Raw genomic sequence first — 16,823 nt, forward strand, 5'->3', positions numbered from 1 at the left:
ACAATTAGATTCAGGTTATGCACCTTTGGCAGGAAAATCAAACACCAACGATGCTGTGTTCTCCTTCCATCCAATCAGGTGGCACATGATTGTGATTTGTCCCATTACTAATCGTGTTCACTTTGGTCATTTGATTAAGGTGGCATCTGCCAGTCTCCCCATCTGTATAGTTACTCTTTTTTCCTTTTACTTATTAGGTATTTTTGTAAAAAGGTACTCTGAAACTAGGTAATATCTCATTCCCCACCAGACTTTCAATTTCTTTATTTTTCTCTTTTACTTAATCGGTTATAATTTGTTACTCTATCTTTGAGATGCAATTCACATACCATAAAATTCGCTCCTTTAAAAAAATTCACCCTTTTAAAGTGTACAATTCAGCAGTTTTTAGTATACCCCTAAGGTTGTACAACCATCACCCCTATCTAATTCCAGAACCGTTTTACCATCCCCAAAACAAACCCATCAGCATTCTACTCTTTCCTCTCGCCAGCCACTGGCAACCACTAATCTGCTTTCTATCTCTATGTATTTGCCTATTCTGGACCTCTTATACAAACAGAATCATAAAATATGTGGCCAGCTTCTTCCAGATCCCTCCATATTATAGCATGTGTCAGTACTTCATTTGTTTTTACTGGCGACTATTATTCCAGTATATGAAACATATATATGTATATTTATATATATATACCACATTTTGTTTATTCATTTATCAGGTGATAGACATTTGGGTTGTTTCTATTTTGGGCTATCATGAATAATGCTGCTATGAACATTCATGTATAAGTTTTTGTGTGGATATATGTTTTTAATTCTCTTGGGCATATACCCAGAAGTGGAATTGTTGGGTCATCTGATAACTTTTTTTTTTTTAAAGATTTTATTTACTTATTTGAGAGAGAGAGAGTGAGAGTGAGCGAGCATGAGCGGGGGGAGGGACAGAGGGAAAGGGACAAGCAGACTCCCCGCTGAGCAAGGGAGCCCAATGCGTGTCTCGAGGTGGGGCTGGATCCCAGGACCCTGGGATCATGACCTGAGCCGAAGGCAGACGCTTAACCAACTGAGCCACCCAGGCGCTCCTGATAACTATGTTTTTTAACTTTTCTGAGGAACTGCCAAACTGTTTCCAAAGTGACTGCACCATTTTACATTCCCACCAACGGCATATGAAGGTTTCAATTTCTCCACACTCTTGCCAACAGTTGTTATTGTCTCTCTTTTTTTTTTTTAATTACAGTTGACCCTTGAGCAACTGAAGGGTTAGAGGCACTGACCCCTCCATGCAGTCAATAATCTGCATATAGCTTTTGACTCCCCCAAAACTTAACTACTTACAGACTACTGTTGACTGGAAGCTTTACTGATAACATAGTCAATTAACACACATTCTGTAGGTTATATGTATTATATACTGCATTCTTTTTTTTTTTTACCAGTCATCTTTTATTGGATGTTAATTCTGAATTAGAATATGAAAGGATTCAAGGGTGCCAGGCAAAGGTCATGGTCAGGAATGCCGAATGTGCCTCCACACTGGGCCCTCTTCAGTGGTACTTGCGTAGCCGCTCATGTTTGAGTTCCTTGTAACAACGACAGTAGTTGAAAAGCACATAAGCTGCCAGCACCATAGAAATCCCAGCAACGCCCCCTTTCTTCACATTGACATACTTGTTGTAATACCGGTAGTAACCTCTTTGAAATGCTCCAGCAATGCCCTTGGGGGTGAAATCCCGCATCAGTATCCAGCTGGGCAGCTCTCCCAGTTTCACATCCATGAGCTTCTTCTCTTTCACTGGTACGACTGACGCCATCTTGGAGTCCTGGGTGTCCTTTTTTTTTTTTTAAGATTTTATTTATTTATTTGAGAGAGAGAGAATGAGAGACAGAGAGCATGAGAGGGAGGAGGGTCAGAGGGAGAAGCAGACTCCCCGCCGAGCAGGGAGCCCGATGCGGGACTCGATCCTGGGACTCCAGGATCATGACCTGAGCCGAAGGCAGTCGCTTAACCAACTGAGCCACCCAGGCGCCCTTATATACTGCATTCTTACAATAAAGTAAGCTAGAGAAAAGAAAATGTTATTAAGAAAATCATAAGAAAGAGAAAATAGGGGTGCCTGGCTGGCTCAGTCGGTAAAGCATGTGACTCTTGATCTTGGGGTCATGAGTTCAAGCCCCATGTTGGGTGTAGAGCTTACATAAGAAAGGAAAGAAAGGAAAGAAAGGAAAGAAAGGAAAGAAAGAAAGAAAGAAAGAAAGAAAGAAAGAAAGAAGGAAAGAAAGAAAAAGAGAAAGAAAAGAAAGAGAAAGAAAGAAAGAAAGAAAGAAAGAAAGAAAGAAAGAAAGAAAGAAAGAAAGAAAGAAAGAAAAAAAGTACATTTACCATACTCTACTGTGTTTGTGGGAAAAAAATCCACGTGGGGCACCTGGGTGGCTCAATCAATTAAACGTCTGCCTTCGGCTCAGGTCATGATCCCAGGGTCCTGGGATCAAGCCTACCATAGGGCTCCCTGCTCAGAGGGGAGCCTGCTTCTCCCTCTCCCTCTGCAACGCCCGCCCCCGCTCATGCTCTCGCTCTCTCTCTCTCACATTATATCTCAAATAAATAAATAAATAATCTTTAAAATTAAAAAGAAAAAAAAATCGGGCGCCTGGGTGGCTCAGTTGGTTGAGCGACTGCCTTCGGCTCAGGTCATGATCCTGGAGTCCCGGGATCGAGTCCCGCGTCGGGCTCCCTGCTCGGCAGGGAGTCTGCTTCTCCCTCTGACCCTCCCCTGTCTCATGCTCTCTCTCTATCTCATTCTCTCTCTCAAATAAATAAATAAAATCTTTAAAAAAAAAGAAAAAAAATCAACGTATAAGTGGAGTCACGCAGTTCAAACCTGTGTTGTTCAAGGGTCAACCATAGAGCCATCTTGGTGGGTGTGAAGTGTTCCTCATGGTTTTAATTTACATTTCCTTAATGATTACTGATGTTGAGTATCTCTTTTCCCAGATCATCTCTAACAGGCTTTCTGATCTTTCCAGTCTCAGAGTAAACATCATCCCCTCATAGAGGCCTTTCCTAAGTCTTTCTACACAACATTCACTGCACTGGCTATTAGCATCCTTCTGTAAATGTTTCTAGTTCTTTCCCCTTTCTGCATGTTAGGTAAGACTGTGCTTTCCTGCCCCCTTGATACTGGGTGTGACTGTATGACTTAACTTGACCAATAAAAGATGAGCAGAAATGACATGTGTCATTTCTGGGCAAACGATCTAATAAGCTGTTCACTTGTTGCCATATCCCCTTCCCACTGCTTCAGTGAGAAATTACAGTAAGCCGACTTCCCAATCTGATGATCCTAATGTTGTTTTGATGAGTTTGGCAGTTCCTCAAAAATATAAACAGAGTTAACATATGACCCAACAATTCCACTCGTACTACCCAAGAAAATTAAAATATGTCTGCCTGAAAATTTGTGCATGTATGTTCATAGTAACATTATTCATAACAGCCAAAAAAAAAAAAAAGGAAATAACCCAAATGCCCATCAACTGATGAACAAAATGCGGCACATCCACACAATGGAATATGACTTAGCCATTTATAAAAGAATGGAGTACTGTACATGCTACAACATGCTAAGAGAAAGGAATTAGTCATATATTATAAAATTCCATTTATGTGAATATTCTGGAGTAGGCAAATCCATAGAGACAAAAAGTAGATTAGTGGTTGCCTAGGACTGGAGTATGTGTGAAGATTGGCGATGATAGCTGAAGAGTATGGCGTTTCTCTTGGGCTTTTATCTGATGAAAATGTTCTAAAATTGATTTTGGTGATGTTGCTTTACATGGGTGAAAAATGTGGTATATGAATTATATCTCAATAAAGCTGTTTAAAAAATTGGGGTATTGATCTACTCATAAGGCTATTGTGAGAATTAAATATGTTAATGTGTGTAAATCATAGAATAATCTTAATAACGTTTATATTGTTATTATTTCCTTGAGACATCTGATGCCTTTCAATAAATCTTTCTTTTTAAAAATATTTATTTATTTAAGATTTTAATTATTTATTTGAGAGAGAGAGAGCATGAATGGAGGGGAAGGACAGAGGGAGAGAGAGAAGCAGACAGAGAGCCCAACGCTGAGCAGGGAGCCCAATGTGGGGCTCAATCCCAGGATCCTGGGATCATGACCTGAGCCGAAGGCAGAGGCTTAACTGACTGAGCCACTCAGACACCCCTTTATTTTATTTTATTTTTGAGAGAGAGAGTGAGAAATAGAGCAAGCAAGCAGGAAGAGGAGCAGGGGGGAGAGAGAGAGAATCCCAAGCAGGCTCCAGGCTCAGCACAGAGCTGGACATGGGGCTCGATCCCACAACCCTGAGATCATGACTAGAGCTGAAATCAAGAGTCAGACACCCAACCCACTGAGCCACCCAGGCTTTCAATAAATCTTTCTATAATCTAACTTCAACAGGTATTTGTTTCTTGCAATAAAATGATTTCTAAGACCACCGCCAAAAGCAGAACTACACTATGACTATAACTTGCTTTAAAAAAGATGAAGAAATCAAGGGGTAGAAACAAAAATGAGACAGGTATAGGGTCAATACAATGGCTCTGCATACATGCATACATCTTATTTGAATTCACACAAGGAAGGGACAATGGAATAATTAGGATTAGATGCAGTTAACATGTGACAACAAAACCAAACCAAACAACAGGGCTTAAACAACACAAGATAATTTGGCTTCATTCATAAATGTAGCATAGGTCAGTAGTTCAAGACCTATATGACCTTTATGTTTCAAGCTCACTGATGCACCATCCTCATCTTCCAGGTCCAAGACAGCCGCTAGAGGGGCAGCCATTTTGCCCAAGTTCCTTCCCACTTTGGAACCTTTGCTCTTGTTCTTTCTTCCTAGAAATCTCACTAGTGGCTCTTCAGTTCTCAGCTTTGGAACATGGTCACCTCTCCAGAGCCGACTTCCCTGACCACATGCCCCAGTACCTCTTATCAACCTGCAGTCTTTCCTTCATCTGACTTATCACCTGTCTGTACTGGTTCCACAACTCCCTAAAGTGTGACCTTGGGCAAATTCCTCTATCAATCTGTGCCTCATTTTCTTTACCTGTAAAATGGGGATATAACAGCACCCACAGGAAGGTTAACACTTCAAATTCATGAGAATGGTTACCTCTGGGGAGGGAGAAGGGAAGGAGATGGCAATATCCCCGTGTCTGTCTTTGTTCCAGAACATATGAAAATATTATGTTAGTAAACTGATCTTGAGTTGGTGCCACTATTTAGTAGTAGAATATTGCTCAACATTAATTATTAACATCCACCTTGACTCTCTGAGAATAAAAATCAGTTGGAAACTCTACTTTGAATTGGGCGGATTCTCAGTTCTCAGCTAAAGTTCTGGGGTTGATGTCAGACCCCCAAAGAGGAAAAGAAGTCTTCTTTCCAATCTGATCTTCGAGGACTCTGATTTAGAGAGGAGATAAGAAACTGGGTGGGGATGGTGAGGAGGAGAATGGGAATGAAAGTCAAGATGGATTTTACACAAGGGCAGCAAATCTCCAAAGCTCTCGACATCTTTGACCGCCAAGGATCTCATAGGACTTGCTCATTCTTGGGCAAGTTTGTCAAGGTTTCCACATCTACTCAGATCTTATCAACTGCAAATCATTTAGGGGAATTAAGATGTGAAGACAGCCTGGATTTGACACCATCTAATAAATATTTAGTGAAGCTGCAGCCCATGCGGCAGCATTCACAGTGCAGGGAGATGCCCGGCACCCATGGAATGTGGCTGGGTGATACCAGGACTAAGGCAAGAACATATACGTCAGTGCCAAACATGCCTTGTGCCATGACAAGTCCAAACAGATCCTTGTGGCATTCTGGGGAGGACAAGATCTTATCTGTAGGTGGAGAGAACCATGATCGGGTTGCTAAAGGGAGCTGCATTTCCAGGGAAGTTTTATTTCCTTGGGAACATTGCGTAAGCCCTCCTGAGAGCAGAGGTATTTCTTTAAAAATTGCCTTAGCTCTGGTACATCATTTTACCACTTATTTTATTCATATTGTGTTTTCCCCTTCAGATTGGAAAGAGTGGCAATGCCTATTTCCCTTCTGATTATAAATATATGGTTAGTTTTTTTAAAATCAAGTAGTAGGGAAAACTATAAAGTAACTAAAAATCATCTGTATTTTCACCTTCCAGATATAATTGTGGATAGCATTTTAGTTTATGTGCCTCTTGACTGTGACAGAAATTTCCTGTTGCTCTCAATAGCCATTATCCACTCTTTCCTTAGCAGTAAAACTCTACATTTTTAGTTGGGCATATGGCTGCTCAGAATAAAATCTACATTTGCCTGCCTCTTTGTAGGTAGGAGTGCCAACAGACTAAGTCCTGGCCAATGAGATGGAAGCAAAAGTCATCTATATGACCTCCTGGAAGTGTGATTAAGGGGAGAATATGAGTTCTTCTTACCCTCCCCCTTCCTTCATGCTTGCTGGAATGAGCCCTGATGGCTGGAGCTTCAGCAGCCATTTTGACCAGTGTAGTGGAAGCCACGTAATGGTGATATGGAGCAAAAGGATGAAAGGAGTCTGGTCATTCTACCTGCCCTTTTATCAAAAGAAAAATCAATTTTGAATTCCTTTGATTGTCTACATTCACCAAGTTTGGCAGTAAATCTAATGTCAACTTTTGGGGGGGGGGTTCTTTCCCATCTATTGGAATCATACAAACAAAACAAAATAACAACCCAGATTCCCATAATACAAGAAAATTGGGAAAGGCCCTTTAGCTTTCTGCTCAGTGATTACTGCTGATTTGCTCAGAGACTGAGTCCAAAACCATGCCCCATCTGAGTTAGATGGCTCTACTCTTAGCAACCACTTCCTCTGCTCCAAGCCTGTCCATGCATTGACCCTTATCAAGAGACCTGCTGCACCCCAAGGTGTGACAGAAGTGAGGGGTGTAGGTCTTGACTATTCAGAAACTCAACATCTTCTGTCCTTCCAGCCTTGCTGCAACGAATATCTGTTACCCTTTATGGCTGCTCAACGTTCTTGGACTCCTTCCCCTACCAGTGTTTGGGAATATCCCATTTCATCAATTCATGCCTCTCTAAGATTGAGACTAGATAATCACTTTTGCAGAGGCTCTGCAGCTGGAGTACAGGCTTGTGACCTAGCCTCTGTCAATCAGAAGCATTAGTGCTGGTCTTCCACAAGAAGCTGGGAGCCAGAGCTGGAATCCACCCTCACCAGCATGGCAGCAGAAACTCTCAGCTTCAGAGGCAACAGTGGCCCCTGGTCTTGTGGTCAGGGGATAAATCACAATATCTGGAAGCAGCAGTGGTACCAATTCAACCAAAGGAGATTGTGGAGTGATTTGGCCACTGTTTCTGGACTTAGCCTTCAGGTCTGGAGATTATCTATCTCATCCATTTAGAGTTATCTATAGATATATACACACATAGACAGAGACAGAGGTAGGGTGGGAGAGGGACAGGGAGAGTGAGAGAGAGATTTATGATAAGGAATTGGCTCACACGATTATGGAGCTAGCAAATCCAAAATCTAGAGAGCCAACGTCCCAGTTTGAGTCTGAAGGCTGGGAGTTGCTGTAAAATCAGGAAGAGTGGACGTTCCAGTTCAACGAAGCCTGTCAGACTGGAAGAATACTTTCTTACTCAGTGAAGAGTCAGTGTTCTGTTCTATTCAGGCCTTCAACTGCTTGGATGAGGCTTCCTCGTGTTATGGAGGTCAATTTGCTTTACTCAGTCTATTGATTTAAATGTTAATCTCTGGGGCACCTGCGTGGTTCAGTCAGCTAAGTGGCTGCCTTCAGCTCAGGTCATGATTCCGGGGTCCTGGGATCGAGCCCCTCATTGGGCTCCTTGCTCGGCGGGGAGTCTGCTTCTCTCTCTCTCCCCCTCCCCCTGCTCATGCTTGCACACGCGCTCTCTCTCTCTCTGAAATAAATAAAATCTTAAAAAAAAAAACAAATGTTAATCTCTCTTTTTTTTAAAGATTTTATTTATTTATTTGAGAGAGAGTAAGAGAGAGTAAGCTCTCTCTCCAGTCTCAGGTAGGCCTTCAGATGACTGTAGCCCCTGCTGACATTGTGACCACAACTTCATGGGAGGCCCCGAGCCACAACCCTGTAGCTACAGCACTTCTGAAATCCTCACCCGTACAAACTGCAAGGTTCCAGATGTTTGTTTTAAGCCACTGACTTTTGGGGGTTATTTGTTACTTAAAAATAAGTAGCTAATTCACCTGGTTTATAGTTCTTTTTTTTAATTGAGATATAATTGACATATAACATTATATTAGTTTCATGTGTGTAACAAGGATTTTATACTTGTATACATTGTGAAATGAGCAACACCTTAAGTCTAGTTAACATCCATCACTACACAGTTATAAATTTTTTTTCCTTGAAAACATTTAAGGTTTATTTTCTTAGGAACTTTCAAATATACAAATACGATATTATTTGCTATAGTAGCCATGCTTACATTACATCTCCATGATTTATTTATTTTATAACTTCGTGAATTTCATCCACCCCCTACCCCCCCACACACACCTCTAGCAACCACCCATTTGTTCACTGTATCTATGAGTTTGGGTTTTTTGGAGGGGAGGGTTTGGTTTGGTTTTGGGTTTTTTTGCAGATTTCACAAATAAGTGAGATCATACATTATTTGTCTTTCTCTGACATTTCACTTAGCATAATGCCCTCAAGGTCTATCCATGTTGTTGCAAATGGCGAGATTTCCTTCTTTTTTATGGCTGAATAATATTCCACTGTGTATATATACACCACATTTTCTTTATCCATTTATACATCAGTGGATACTTAGGTTGCTTCCGTGTCTTGGCTATTGTTAACAATGCTGCTATGAATATGAACAGACATCTCTTCAAGTTAGTACTTTTGCTTCCTTTGGATAAATACCCAGAAGTGGGAATGCTGGATTATATGGTAGTTCTCCTTTTAATTCTTTGAGAAACGTCCATACTGTTTTCCACAGTGGCTGCACCAATTTACATTCCCACCAACAGTGCACAAGGGTTCCCTTTTCTCCACATCCTCCCCAACACTCATTATTTCTTGTCTGGGTGGCTCAGTCAGTAAGTGTCTGCCTTTGGCTCAGGTCATGATCCCAGGGTCCTGGGATCAAGCCCCACGTTGGGCTCCCTGCTCAGCGGGGAGCCTGCTTCTCCCTCTCCCTCTGCCTGCTGCTCGCCCTGCTTGTGCTCTCTCTCTCTCTCTGTCAAATAAATAAATACTATCTTTAAAAAAAATGGTATCTTCCTCATATGACAGAGGCCTCAGTTTCTTTTTTTTTAATTAATTAATTAATTTTTTTAAAAAAGATTTTATTTATTTATTTGACAGAGAGAGAGATAGCGAGAGAGGGAACACAAGTAGGGGGAGTAGGAGAGGGAGAAGCAGGCTTCCTGCTGAGCAGGAAGCCCGATGCGGGGCTCGATCCCAGCCCCGGGATCATGACCTGAGCCGAAGGCAGATGCTTAGCGACTGAGCCACCCAGGCGTCCCAGAGGCCTCAGTTTCTTACTGGCTGTTGCCAGGAGGCCTCATTCCTCATTACATGGACCTTTGCATAGGCTGCTAGAGTGTCCTCAACACACTCAGTGGCACAACACACTTCTCCCAGAGCATGTGATTCAAGGAAGTACTAAGTGTAGCCACTAAGTTTTTTATGAACTCCAACACTGTCCCCACATTCTATTGTTTAGAAGCAAGTCACTAAGTACAGCCTACACTCGAGTGGGGAATTCAGCTCTACCTCTTGAAGGAAGGAAATCAAAGATTTTGTGAACATACTTGAAAAGTAAACATACCAAGGGTTAACACCATAAAAGGCAAAAAGGGACACTGAGTAGTAAGTGCAGGGAGCAGGCATGAGTTGGGAGGACATCTGGAAGAGGCTGGAAACACCAAAACGAAGGAGTTGAGAGAAGGGGGCCAATACAGCAGAGAGGCACTAACCTGCTGGTGTCTCTGAACCCAGAGGAAGTTCTCGTGGGGCCGGGACTCCAACTGTGGTGGAGGAGGCAGCACCACTCAGCTGTTGCTGGTGCTCTGAACAGGTACAGTGAAGCTGGTGCTGTATTAAAAAAGAATGATAAAAACCTGCAAACTAGAACCAGCTGGAAACTGGAATGAACAGTCATTTCCAGGAAGAAGAATTGCTGTTGGAGTGACACTCGCAGGAATGTTCAGCAAACAAGGAGCAGGTCCCTTCTACCTTCTCCAGCCCCCCCAGTCTCACCCACGTGCCCCCAACTGAAGGATCCTAATAGGGAGGCAGAGTCCACATACAGGTTTCCTGCTCTTCCAAAGTAGAGCATTTCTACTGTAAGTGGAAATGTCTTAACATGAAGGAGCAATTACTGTTAAATTTATATGGAAACTTTTTTGAGTGTTCCAGACCCCCCAAAAAACAACCCTTTAGGTTCTTCTGATACCTTATGACACATCATGGCAACGGATGCACAAAATAAACTGAGATAAAGTACAGATGCTCACAGACACATTTCAAAGCTCTGGCAGCTGGATGCTGAGATGCTGAGTGGAGTCATGGGGAAGGAGCTTGGTGGCACCACTCTTGCTGCTGGGGCCGCGCTGGCTCTGTAACCGCTGGCTGCAAAACAAACGTTGAGAGCTATTTTTGCTTTTTGCCTTTTTTTTTTTTTTCAAAAGCAAACATCCTCTTCTGATTTCTTTCTGTTAGTGCAAACAGGTAACTGATGCAGGTCTTTCATAAAAGCGAAGTGGTGTAATGTAAACTTTCAAAAATTATGGGATACCTGTCTTCATTTATGAAATAATGATTTATACTCATTTAATAATAAATGACATTATCCAGTGCTTACCGTGTGCCAAGCGCTGTTTTAAATATGTAATCTAAAACTCTAAGAGGTCGGTGTTACTCTGTTGCCATTTTACAGGTGAGAAAACGGATACACAGGGAAGGTAATTCGCCGAAGTCACACCTAGTAAGAGGTGGAGCCGGGGATTTGAACCTAGAGAGCTACTTCCACAAGCTGTGAGCTCAAACACTCTGCTAACCTGCCCTGATACCAAATATCATCCTGCCAGGCTAGGTAGAATAAAATGGTGAGCAAAAAACATACCTCGTCTTGGTCCTCATGGAGCTGATGATTTAGTGGGAAAGACCACTTACCAACTTACAACAAATGAAAGTAAAATTAAAACTGTGTCTGGCGCTCCAAAGAATTGCACTGATCATGATAGACTTCTATTTAAAAAAAAAAAAAAAGAAAAAGATGGAATTTGACCTATGTAAGGGTTGGGAGTGGGAATGGGGCCAGACAAAGGAGGGGCTTATAGGCCCAGAAGGAGGAGGTTTGTCTTTATCCTAAAAAACAATGGAAGTAAAAAAAATAATAATAATAATAATTAAAACCAAAAATAAAAAAACAGTGGAAGTCACTCAAGACTTTTCACCAAGGCAGGGAGGATGGGAATGGTGAATCAGACTGGCCCCAGGGAAGCTGGTTATGAAGCTGCTCTCCAGGTGAGATATGGTGATGGGGGAGATGGGGAGAATTAGAGGGAGCTGTGAGATGGAGGTAATACTGAGAGGATATGAAGAATGGGAGGTTGGGTGGGGGTAGTAAAGGAGGGGGAGAAATCAAGTACGCATGGTTCCTTGAATGGAATTGTCATCCACTGAATTGGGGAATGGGGGAAGGTCTGACTGGACCAACATCTAGGCAGTAGAATAAGACAGATCTTGGACACTGATAGGATATCAGGTTCTAAAGGAGATGGAGGACCGTATTTTCAAAGACATAACTTGATCTAGCTGCACTATCGAAAATATTTGCCACTAGCCACGGGGGGCTATTTAACTTAAATAAAACAAAAAATGGAAAAATCAATCCACACGTGGCTAGTGGTTACCCTACTGGACAGGACAGATACAAGACATTTTAATTGCTGCAGAAAGTTCCAATGGACAGCACTGCTCTAACAATTGGCATTATTTGATGTTTTATAGTAAACAAAGTCTGTTCATGTCCATCTTTGCCTTTAATCCAGTGTGATGTTCTTGTCTTGGTTTTCTAAGAGTTCGAGGAAATGCTCTAAACACTGACATCTACCGTGTGTTGTGCTGAGCTCGAATGACAGTTTGACTCAAAATATGGACTGTACCGGGGCACCTGGGTGGCTCAGTCGTTAAGCGTCTGCCTTCGGCTCGGGTCATGACCTCAGGGTCCGGGGATCGAGCCCCGCATCGGCCTCCCTGCTCGGCGGGAAGCCTGCTTCTCCCTCTCCCACTCCCCCTGCTTGTGTTCCCTCTCTCGCTGTGTCTCTGTCAAATAAATAAATAAAATCTTAAAAAAAAAAAAATTGCGTCTAAAATATGGACTGTACCTGGTGCCCGTTTGTAAAGTGTTTATTACCTGTTCAGGACAATAAAGTACAGAAATTGAGAATAAGATTTTAGAAAGTTTTCTAGCAAACTGGCATTGCTATAATATTTCACTGTATTTCACATAAGTACCAGTCTGCAGTGGATTGGAAATTTTATTTATTTTAAATTTATTTTAATTTATTTTTAAAAGATTTTTTAAGTAATCTCTACAACCAAGGTGGGGCTCAAACCCACAATCCTGAGATCAAGAGTCACATGCTCTACCAACTGAGCCAGCTGGAAATTTTATTTATTTTAAATTTATTTTAATTTATTTTTTAAAGATTTTTTAAGTAATCTCTACAACCAAGGTGGGGCTCAAACTCACAATCCTGAGATCAAGAGTCACATGCTGGGCGCCTGGGTGGCTCAGATGGTTAAGCGTCTGCCTTCAGCTCAGGTCATGATCCCAGGGTCCTGGGATCGAGTCCCACATTGGGCTCCCGGCTCAGCGGGGAGCCTGCTTCTCCCTCTGACCCTCTCCCCTCTCATGCTGTTTCTCTCTCGCTCGCTCTCTAAAAAATAAATAAAATCTTTAAAAAAAAAAAAAAAGAGTCACATGCTCTACCAACTGAGCCAGCTGGAAATTTTATTTATTTTAATTTATTTTTTAAAGATTTTTAAGTAATCTCTACAACCAAGGTGGGGCTCAAACTCACAATCCTGAGATCAAGAGTCACATACTCTACCAACTGAGCCAGCCAGGTACCCCTGAATTGGAAATTTAAAATGTTGGTCCTTCATTATAAATGGTGAAATTGCAGCACTGCTCTATGGCCCAAGAGTTGGACATGCTTCCTGCCCTCCAGCGCTCAGGTAATGATGTCAGCCAGAGCTGACATAAGGTCTATTTGAATTGAGCAAACATGGGCATACAGACCTGATATACATCTGAAAACGATTCAAAAACATGTAAAGACATTCATTCACTTGTTTATTCACCTGGCATTCACTGGGTGCCCGCTATGTGCCAAGCACTATACTAAGCACTTGGGATACAGCAGTGAACAAGTTAGACAAAGCCCTCACCCTTCTGGAGCTCTTATCTAGTAAGACAGACTCTACACAAGTTCACTAAATTAACTAATAAAATTATCTCAAAGAGTGCTAAGTGCTAGGAGGGAAGTAAGAGGGATGGGATAGGGCGTGACTGCAAGATGGGTGCTGCTCGTTTATGCGGTGGTCAGAGGATGGGCATGAGCCAGTCACACACTGACTGAAGGGAACAGCATTCTGCGTAGCGGGAACAGTCAGCATAACGGTCCTTAGGTGGGAACGAGATTGGCTTGTGTGGGTAATAGGAAGGCCAGTGTGGCTGGAGTAGAGGAAACAAGGGGAGAGTAGTAGTAGAAGCTGATGGGGTAGGAAAGAGCTAGATCATGTTGCTCAGAAGGAGTTGGGATTTTATTCTAAGCGTACCGTAGTGTTCAAGCAGGGGATCGAGGCAATAGGATTTGGGTTTGTGAAAGATCTCTCTATTGTGTGGAGAATGGACTGAAGAGAGGCAAGAGGAGACTCTAGAAGACCAATCTGTTGCTGCAGATATCCAGTTGAGAGAAGATGGTGACTTGAATGAGGTGGTGGGAGCAGAAGTGAAGAGAAGTGGACAGAAGATGAATCAGATCAAGTCTCTCCTGTCTATTGCCTGGAACAAGGAATTTCACTTGGGATGATTGGATGAACTTCAGGGGTCAACTAGGCCCCTGTGACTGTATAAAAAAACTTTGTGTCTATGTGCTTATGAGAGGTAGACCTTCCATTAGGATCCATAGGGAAAGAAATAACACTCAAAGTGATAGATATTCTTCATTCACAAGATTCAGTGTCTGAGGCTAGGATATGAAACTCACCACGATCAGAACCACCATTAAAAGACACCTGAAGCTACAATAAAAAATAAATAAATAAAATTTAAAAAAGGAGGAAAACAGCAAGTGTTGCCAAGGATGTGGAGAAACTGGAAGCCTTATGCATTACTAGTGGGGATGTAAAATGGTGTAGCCACTGTGGAACATAATTTGGTGGTTCCTCAAAAAGCTAAACATTAGAATTTTCATTTTACCCAGCAATTTCACTCTTAGGTATATACCCAAAAGAACTGAAAACAGAGACTCAAATATATCCTTGTAGGTCACTGTTCATTGCAGCAGTATTCACAATAGTCAAAAGGTGGGAGCAACCCAAGTGCCCCTCAGCTGACGAATGGATACACCAAATGTGGTATGTACATTCAACCAGCACATCATTCATCCTCAGTGAGGTTCTGACACAGGCTACATACAGCATGGATGAACCTTGAAAATACGGCTAAGGGAAATAAGCCAGACACGAAAGGATAAATATTGTAAAAGTTCAACTTATATGAAATATCTAAGATAGGCAAATTCATAGAGACAGAAAGTAGATGAGAGGTTATCAGGACTGGGGAGAGGCGAATGGGGACCTGTTGCTTAATGGTTATAGAGTTCATTTGTGCTCATGAAAAAAATTCTGGAAACATACAGTAGTGATGGTTGCACAACATCGTGAATGTAATTAATGCCACTGAACTGTACACTTGAAAATGGTACAAATCACAGGCACACAGGAGCAAATAGCTACCAAGGATGGGTAGTCTGGGAGAACTACACGTTTGAGGAGATGTTTAAGGGAAAGTTGCCTAGAGGAGGTGATCATAAGCGCAGTTACGAGCCAAGATTTCCACACTCAGAAAGGAGAGGAAAAGCTTCTGGTAAGCTCTGGGACCTACTTTCTAGACTCTGGAGCCACTGCCTGGGTTGTAATCTTGGCTGGGTGGCCTTGGGAACCTTTCCGTGTCTCAATCTCCCCGTACGTAAAACGCCCACAGTAATGGTATCTTCTGCTAGGGTTGCTATGGTGATTAAATTAGTTAATGCATATAAAAGTAATCAGTTCTCCGGGCGCAGTAACTGCTATATAAGTGTTAGCTAGTCTTAGTTTTGTTTAACTTTTCTTTTTTATGGAAAAGATCTAAGAAGAAAATAAAAGGCACATAATTCTACCCAGTAGCAATCCCTGCTAACCGTTTATTGCCATTTCTTCCACAACTTTCTGTCCGCAAATGCACAGACACAGAGCTCCGCCAGCGCACCTCCTCCGCACGGCGCACGCCGCACGCCGCGGCCAGCGACCAAGACAAAGGAATTCACCGAAGCCCAGCCGGCCAAGGACTCCGTCACCCGAAACCACCTCCCAGATTGCCGCGTGCGCACTCCGCGCTTAGGGGAAGGAGCGTCGCAGGGCCTTCCCCCAAACGGAAGTGATGTCAGCACATGCGCAGTGACGACGAGGAGGCCGTCGGAAAGTAAGGGCCGGCCTGTGTGCGAGCTGGTTTCCGGAAGTGGTGCTGTGGCAGCATGCTCGAGGAGCTGGGTTTAATCGGGACCATAGGCGAAGATGACGAGGTGCCAGGGGATCCTGAGTCTGACTCCGGAGACGAGGAAGAGGAGGTATGAGCCGATCGGGGGTGGGGACGCGGCGGCGTGCAGATTTCCGTGATTGCTTCCCTTCTCCGTGATTCCTCGGGCCCCTGCCCCTAGCTCCTCAGCATCCTCCTGCCAGGCCGGCAAGTGTCCCTGGAAGGGGACCCCAAGATCTTCCTCAGTTTGGTCGCCACTCGCTTTTCCTCACCTCTGCGCCTGTGCCGGTAACGCGCCGTGTCGTCTTGGCGAACTTAGTACCCATTCACTGGTGTTGAATCCGGGCTCTATGTAATAGATCATAGAGATCCAGGGGCCAAGCCAGTCGTGCTTCCTCATCAGGGGTTCGTTCATTAAGCCAGTATTTATTGACGTGGAGGCCATGGGACACCCGGGTGGAGGTGTCTGTAGGCTACACCTAGTGTTCAGCGTTCGGGACACAGCAGTGAACAAGATGGGCAAGGACACCACTCTTCTGAAGCTTATGCTGGGTGGGAGGGTTACAGACATTAAGCAGTGTGGCAGTTAAAAGAGGAACAGTGTCATGAAAAAGGGGCTCACCCTACAAAGATCCAGCCCAGGTGTTTGCCCCACTGTGGCCTCATCTGCCTACAGACACCTCCACCTGGGTGTCCCATGGCCTCCACGAATTCAGCTTCACCAAAGCTGAACTCGGGTCTCCCTCACCTTCCCAACCTGCTCCATCTCAAGCCAGAAACCTAAGCATCATCCTTGACAGCTGCTTCCTTCTCACTCCCCTCCAGTTTCGTTCAGGCTAGCTCAGCTCTTTTAACTTCTCCCCCTTTTCCTAGCTCACCCTAGACCAGGCCACTGCCACCTTGTGCCTGGAGACCCAGCATCCTAAGGTACCTGGTCTCCAGCCT

General features: G+C 43.3%; 2 protein-coding genes across 4 annotated transcripts in view; one reads left to right on the forward strand and one right to left on the reverse strand.

Annotated features, from left to right (window-relative positions):
• Nucleotides 1–1,439: 1,439 nt before the first annotated feature.
• Nucleotides 1,440–1,893, reverse strand: LOC110576725 (ATP synthase subunit f, mitochondrial). 2 transcript variants are annotated; one of them, XM_044918892.1, is made up of 2 exons: nt 1,694–1,893; nt 1,440–1,576 (listed from the first exon to the last, which is right to left on the reverse strand). In XM_044918892.1, exons 1-2 carry the CDS (start codon nt 1,812–1,814, stop codon nt 1,548–1,550), a joined length of 150 nt encoding a protein of 49 aa, XP_044774827.1. In that variant the 5' UTR covers nt 1,815–1,893; the 3' UTR covers nt 1,440–1,547. The 2 variants fall into 2 exon arrangements, with proteins under 2 accessions (XP_044774827.1, XP_021541600.1); XM_021685925.2 differs by having other exon boundaries at nt 1,440–1,893.
• A 13,927-nt stretch (nt 1,894–15,820) lies between these two features.
• DDX27 (DEAD-box helicase 27) overlaps nt 15,821–16,823 on the forward strand; it is a 22,305-nt gene continuing 21,302 nt past the window's right edge. Inside the window, exon 1 of one of the 2 annotated variants that reach the window (XM_021685899.2) lies at nt 15,821–15,969. In XM_021685899.2, coding sequence (XP_021541574.1) covers nt 15,877–15,969 — 93 coding nt within the window. In that variant the 5' untranslated portion in view covers nt 15,821–15,876. The remainder of the gene's footprint in view (nt 15,970–16,823) is intronic. The other variant, XM_021685900.2, reaches the window with a different exon arrangement.

Source organism: Neomonachus schauinslandi, chromosome 10, assembly GCF_002201575.2.
Source record: "Neomonachus schauinslandi chromosome 10, ASM220157v2, whole genome shotgun sequence".
In the NCBI taxonomy this organism is placed as follows: Eukaryota; Metazoa; Chordata; class Mammalia; order Carnivora; family Phocidae; genus Neomonachus; species Neomonachus schauinslandi.

Coding starts and splice junctions, on each gene's coding strand:
- LOC110576725 (XM_021685925.2), bottom strand. CDS start 1,814: ATGGCGTCAGTCGTACCAGTGAAAGAGAAGAAGCTCATGGATGTGAAA.